This window comes from Vicia villosa, linkage group LG3, assembly GCF_029867415.1.
Source record: "Vicia villosa cultivar HV-30 ecotype Madison, WI linkage group LG3, Vvil1.0, whole genome shotgun sequence".
NCBI classification, from domain to species: domain Eukaryota; kingdom Viridiplantae; phylum Streptophyta; class Magnoliopsida; order Fabales; family Fabaceae; genus Vicia; species Vicia villosa.
In genome coordinates this window covers 29,489,515-29,497,264 of record NC_081182.1, presented here as the reverse complement: position 1 = coordinate 29,497,264, position 7,750 = coordinate 29,489,515, and the positions used below count along the sequence as shown (strand labels likewise).

General features: G+C 28.5%; 1 protein-coding gene across 1 annotated transcript; it reads right to left on the bottom strand.

The window, feature by feature from the left end:
- Positions 1–6,739: 6,739 nt before the first annotated feature.
- On the bottom strand, positions 6,740–7,750 carry LOC131655286 (zinc finger protein ZAT10-like). The gene has a single exon (XM_058925178.1). It carries the CDS (start codon positions 7,638–7,640, stop codon positions 6,909–6,911), a length of 732 nt encoding a protein of 243 aa, XP_058781161.1. The 5' UTR covers positions 7,641–7,750; the 3' UTR covers positions 6,740–6,908.

Below are 7,750 nucleotides of genomic sequence, written 5' to 3'. Positions count from 1 at the left end.
CATGCTCAATCATATGAGTTAGCTTATCCATGCAAAGAACAAATAAATAGGGAGACATAGGATCTCCTTGTCGAATACCCCGCTGAGGGCGGAAGAAACCATTTCTGTTGTCGTTCCAGTTAACATTTGATTCCAGACTCGTCACTCCATGCATAATGAGATCCACCATAACCTTTGGTAATTTAATTTCCTCCAAAATTCTCCATATAAACTCCCAGATAATCTTGTCATAGGCTTTAGCTAGATCAATTTTGATTGCAAAGAAACCTTTCTTTCCTTTCTTTCTTTCCATACTATGAATAACTTCATTAGCTATAATAATATTTTCCTGTATAGCTCTTCCCGGTACAAAACCAGTTTGAACTGGGGACACTAGCTTCGCCATAAAGGGTTTCAATCTACTAACAAGGACTTTGGTAATAATCTTATATAGAGTATTGCACAGGGAGATAGGTCTGAATTGAGCAACTTTCTGAGGCTGATCCACTTTAGGTATAAGACATATATCCGTCTTATTAATTTCCGTGATATTGCTTGGATTATGCCACACGTTAATGACAAAGTTACACACCCCTTCGCCAACCACATGCCAGGCTTTCTGATAAAAACCTGCCGGAAACCCGTCTGGCCCAGGGGCCTTCCACGGTTTCATTGAGAATAAGGCTGCACGAATTTCATCTTTCTCAATATCCTTCCCCAATTGATCTAGGACATCACAACTCAACTCAGGAAAACTCACACTAGTTTGCTCCCAAGAACACCACTGATTAGGTCTACGAAACAAATCTTTGTAAAACTCATTCACATGTCTCCTAAGATCATCTGGCTCATCTATCCAATTCCCATTATCATCCTTCAACATGATAATCTTATTTTTATTTCTTCTTGAAATAGTATACATGTGATGTGGAGCGGGGTGACAAATATATTTTAATCTTATGCTTGAATAAATAATATTTTAATCATATTTATCACTTATAAGATTTATTAATTCCATACAAATAGCATATTATTGTCTTTTTATATAGTGTGCTCAGTATTTAATTTTTTCATAAAAAGATATTATTCTCGATTTTTTTACTTGTTTTAATTATTAAAATTTTAACACAAGTATAATTTATTTTAAATGGTGATGATCGTTGAAATTTTAAAAAAAGAAAAATAACCAAGCTTGCATGTTAATAATTAAACCAAATTTATATATATCTAATAATTTTACATTCTTAAAACTTTTAATCAAATTAAAATATATCTGATAAATCAATAATGTATTTTAATTTAAAATAGTCGCAATAATAACTTGCAAAAACAAAATATTTCAAATTTTCAAATAAATAAATCAAACAAATTAAAACATAAGTAATAATTTCGTTTTCTTCAATATTTTTAATCAAATACAAATATAGATAATAAATTTTTGAAAAACATTTTAAAATGGTTATAATAGTATAGCATGCAAAAAAAATTAATTTAAAAATAAATAAATCATCCAAATCAAAATATCATTAATAAATTTACATTCTTAAGTTTTTAGTAGAATGAAAATATAAGTGACAAATTAATAACAAGTTATATTTATAATTATGTGAAGAATAAAAATTTATGAATTCGTAAGTTTAAGATTAAATTTTGTATTCATAGTATTATTCAAAATTAAATAATGAACAAATCAAAATCAATTATGAAGAATAAAAAAAATATATTATAAAAAATATAATTTATTTCATTCAAAATAAATTATAGATCAAATTAAAATGGAGTTAGAATTATAGTGAAAATAAAAATTATTGTGATAACAATAATTTCGAAAAAATTCTCTTATTTTGACAATATTCTAATAATTAAAGAAATAAAAATATTCTATTGAAAAGATACTTTATTTATGGAATGTTTAAATATTGATCATAATTGATAAAAATTCAGTAAGGTGCTCTTAATATGAAATCAATAAATGTAAAACGTTAATTAAATCTGATGGCTGATATCAATAGTTCTTATTTCTCATAAAAGATATCAGTTCTCACTGTATACGCTCCTATATATATATATATATATATATATATATATATATATATATATATATATATATATATATATATATATATATATATATATATATATATATATATATATATATATATATATATATATATATATATATATATATATATATATATATATATATATATATATATATATATATATATATATATATATATAGGGCCGGTCCTGACTTTTTAGAGGCTCGGAGCAAATATAAAAAATGGACCCTTAAAAACAAGTGAACAATTAATCAAAAGATTTAGTTATAAATAATATTAAAATTGTTAATTTTTTAATATATTATTATAAAATGAATTTAATAATTTATCTTTTAAAAAAAACTATCAATAATTTAAATTAAGTTTATCTACTATTTTTTTCTTTTTTCGATATTAAAAGAGTAGAAATTATTAGTAATAACTATATAGAGATAATTTTTTTAGTTGTTTTTTATAACTAATGATGTAGTAGTATGAAAAAAGTTGAATTAATTAAAAAAATTATAAAATTTTATAAATATTGTGTTAAATTAGATTAACTTAAATCAAGTTGTTTTAAATTTATTAATTTAATTTATTATCCATTCATAAGAATTAATTAAAAATAATATTAATATTCAATTTTTTAAATTTATCATTATAAAATAAAATTTAACAATATATTTTTTTATAAAACAAGAGCAAACCACTAATAATTATATGATAATAAAATTTAATATAAAGAAATAAAATAAAAAAGGTTAATAAAATTAATATTATATATATAATAAAAAGTATAAAGGAGTAGTTAATAATCAAATTATTTAGTTCAATTGGTATGGTAATATATGCAAACTTTTAAGATACAGTGACTTAGTTCAGCATTTTATCAAAATAAATAAAAAAAACAAAAATGCTCCGAGTAAGGCTCAAAATGGAATCGTGAACTTAAAGACAAACATTTCTAACCGCTGCACCATAAACACTATATGTTCTAATATTCCCGGTATATATAATATTGTTTCGTAACAATTCCTTAAGCCCACATATAAATATTTGAGGCCCCTCTCTTTTTCGAGGCCCTGGGTTATGAGTCTGTTTGCCCAGGCCCAGGGCCGGCTATAATAATATATATATATATATATATATATATATATATATATATATATATATATATATATATATATATATATATATATATATATATATATATATGGAGCATATCAAGTGAGAGTATTTTATAATGAGCGATGAGAGAAACAAATATCAACGATTGAATTCATCAAGAAAGAGAAATTAATTGGCACATTAATGCATTAACATTTTCTCTCTTGATGAATTTAATGGTTGATATTTATTTTTCTCATCTCTCATTATAAAATGCTCTCACTTGATATGCTCCATATATATATATATATATATATATATATATATATATATATATATATATATATATATATATATATATATATATATATATATTGTGGCTTTGAAAAAAATTGAACCATGTGCATTCACTTTACATATCAGTTTTCTTGTATATTATTATTAATAAAGATAAACTGATGTTTGGAGTAAGAGCTATTTTCTATAGTTTTTGATGATGTTTTCTTTGGTTCCTAGATAGCACAGGAGTATGGAATAATGTCTGATAAAATCATAACAAAAAATCTCCTTCACAACCTTGTGGATACATTATCGGAGAGGCCAAAGAAAGTATCATTCTTCTAGGAAAATAAATCAAACTCGGTGAGCTCCGGTATCAATAGACTGCTTCAAGACCATAAAACTATGTGGTCGACAACCATCATAATTTACTTCCTTTTTACTCAACACCTTCATACTCTTTTGTAATTTCCACTATTTTCATATAATTATATTTGTACACTATTAAATCTAAAGCTATATACAAATCTAAATCCATATACAACAACCATATACAAACCAGCATGAACCATATTTTAAAATAAAAAAATCCATGTGTTGCAAAATATGTCATCATCAAAGAAAATTTCAAACAAACCAAATGTAGAATCGACAACCTTGTGGATACATTATCGGAGAGGCCAAAGAAAGTATCATTCTTCGAGGAAGATAAATCAAACTCGGTGAGCTCCGGTATCAATAGACTGCTTTAGGACCATAAAAGTATGTGGTTGACAACCATCATAATCTACTTCCTTTTTACTCAACACCTTCATACTCTTTTGTAATTTCCACTATTTTCATATAATTATATTTGTACACTATTAAATCTAAAGCTATATACGAATCCAAATCCATATACAACAACCATATACAAACCAGCGTGAACCACATTTTAAAATAAAAAAAATTCATGTGTTGCAAAATATGTTATCATCAAAGAAAATTTCAAACGAACCAAATGTAGAATTGACTTCATTTCTACAATAAACCAAATCTCTTCTTAAATGTAACAATAAATCTAAAATTTAACGTGAAACATATCTACAAATCATCAAGGGAAACCATTGGAAAATTTCCACAGTTTACAATTTGAAACAAAATAGAAATTAAACTTGATTATATTTTCAATTCCAACCAAAGAAGACAACGACTTTGATTATTATAAAAATATTCCACAATAACATAGAGTCAAATTCAATTCAGTTCCTTCTTCAATTTCACAACAGAATATCATCAACACACCATCAAACATTCAAAGCTTCTACACCATCATACATGCATAATCATGAAAACATACCTAATTTGCAAACCCGTAAAAGGAAAAATGCAGCCTTCAAAGCCTTTGTTAATCACACAATTTACTAATATATTTCTATTTACAAGATATTTTAATAAGAATGACAATGGGTAGAATTTGGACAGAGTACTACAATACATGTTTCCATATATGCGGTTTAAAAAACAATCTCTATATTCGAGCCCAAACCCGCATGGGCATGAATATTCATGGTCGTACTCGTATGGGTACCTTAATACTCATACTTATATCCGTTTACCCTCATTTATAATAAAATTAAATAAAATAATTACAAAATATTATATAAACAATGTTAAAAAAAGTATAGGTGTTATTGTTAAGTTAAGAAATAAATAAACACTTATATTAAAATGAATAATAATTTAATAGCGATATATTTTTTAAAAAATTGATAAACATGCATTTTTATATAATAATATAAATAATATTATATAAATATGTAGTGCGAGTATGAGACGTGGATAGTAAGGTATTCGTGCTCACACTCATACCCGCTTATTTTAATAGATAATTACCAGTGCATGTACCCGTACCCATTTTGCAGGTTTTTATCTAATCAGTTATGAGCATATTTTACAGGTACGTATAGAGTATGAGCCAAATATTCATCCTTATATTTTTCTATAAATTTTTTACCTTTTATTATTTTTTATTATCTTTCACTTCTACTGAAAAAATAAAAATACATTTCACTTTTGAATTACTTTATTCTTTTAATATTCTACTAAAATTAAAATTAAAAAAGCATCTCACATTTTAATTACTTTCGTTCTTTTAATATTTTTTCTTCTACTATATTTTCCTCCCACTTTCCTTTCTCATTCAAACCAACAATTAAACATCATTCTATTTTTAAATTTTGTAAAAGAACTTTTTTCTCAAGTGTAAAAAAACCAGGGTGATATCTAGAGTTAATAATAATACCTAAAACTAAAAGAAATGTTATGTGGTTTATCGTGTGTATTCAATCAAAACCATACATACTTTTGTATATTTTGAATATAATGTTGTCTTTTATTTGATTTTTTTCTCTATTTATTACATCATTCATGATAAATAATATATTTTTATACTTTTGAAATATAGTATCAGCTATTTAGTGACCAAATCATATTGTTGAAAGTTCATGCACTTTGATATGATTTGATTTATTGTGAATCCCCCACCATCAAAAGTTTGGCATAAATGTGACCACCTCATTCACCAACTAAAACACGCATTTTCCTTTTCTTACCAATTCTAATATTACATACCGCGTGCAACCGTCATTTTGGCAATTTGTAAAAATAAGGAAGACAACTAAGGAATGAACTCTTCAAGTTAAACCATACTAAACAACAATAAACACCTACACGGCACATTTCAACTTATCCAACCAAAATTCACCGAACAATAGTGTACCAAATACACCCTACATGGTAAATAATGGCAACAAATTTCATTTACTATCACCCACTTAGCCACCTGTTAAAGGAACTTTCCATTCATTTTTGTTCATTCATGCACATGTATTAAAAACGTATAGAACCAAAATTTCGGCCTTAAACATTCCTTACGAGACTATTCAATGACGCGTCATAAGACTAGCCAGATACACAATATGAACACATAAGGAAAAACAACAGGATGAGTAAATACCACGTATCTTAATCATCATCCAAACCCAATTCATCGTTCTTATCCTCAAACCAAACACGACACATCTTCTTTGTTTCACCCATGTCATCCACTCAGGCCCTAGCTTTAACGAGTTCAATCTTTAACCACTACTTGCAATCTTAATCATTAAGACACCAAAAAAAATTTTATTTAGAATGTTCAGTTCACTGTGCCAACAGTAAAAACGGTTACGCGCTAACTCCGAAAGAAAACACACGGCTTTATGAACCGATCACGCGGTTTGGTGGATTCTAAAGCATGATAGAAATAAATCACAATTTTGATAAATAAATTTCCAGATTAAATAAAATAATTAAATTAAATCAATTGAATTGAATTTCCATTGACTAAGTACAATCTGAATTCTAAAACCAATCCCAATCTGTATGTACAAAACAAATTGATCTGAAATAATTGAAAATAAAATAACTATGAACTAAGCAGTAATAAAAAAAATAATAATAAAAAACTAGGATCTATAATCAGTGATGAGGAATTTCAATCTTGAATAGAAATGGCTTCTTTGCGGCAGGAAGAGGGCTGGAAACCTCGTCATCCACGAGAAACTTCTTTGAAAAGTCCAGAAAAGCCGGGAGGTTAAGATCAAAATCACGGTGCTGACTGTGAGAGGATCCAACTCCTTCAGAGGCGGTTACGGCGCTACTTCCGGCTCCGCCACCTACACCGCCTTCGTAGTGGCAACGCTTGTGTCCACCCAAAGCCTGTCCGGTAGGGAAGGATTTGTGACAGATGGAACAGTCGTGAGTCTTGATTTTACCTCCGTTGGATGCAGAGCTGGTAGTCACGGCGGATGAGGTGGTGGTAGTCTGATTCTGATCTTCGGCGGCGGACATAAGCGCGAGTTTTCTGTGGCTGGCTTTGTGTCCGCCGAGTGCTTGGTAAGATGAAAAAGCTTTGTTGCAAACAGAGCATTTGTGAGTGAGTTTAACGGTGGTTACCGGCGCCGGCGCCGATTCAGTATCAGATAGAATCTGTTTCGCGGTGGAGTTGTTGTTGCTGTTGTTACCGCTGCGAGCGAGCATGATGAGACAGAGAGCGAGATACTCTTCTTCACTGCATGAAGATTGATCCATCCGAGAACGCTTAGAACGTTTACCTTTCGTCCATGGTGTATCGAGGTAGCTGTGATTCGGTTCCTCGAAGGAAGTGAAAGGAGTAGCGGTGGTTGGTGAGTTAAGCGCTTCCATAGCCATAGGGTAAAACAGTTTGGTAGCGTTGAGAGAGAAGAGAGAACTGAGAGAAAATTGTGTTGTTGATATTTTTTTTTGGTGGAGTGTGATAGTGAAGATTGGGTGTGGTGTGG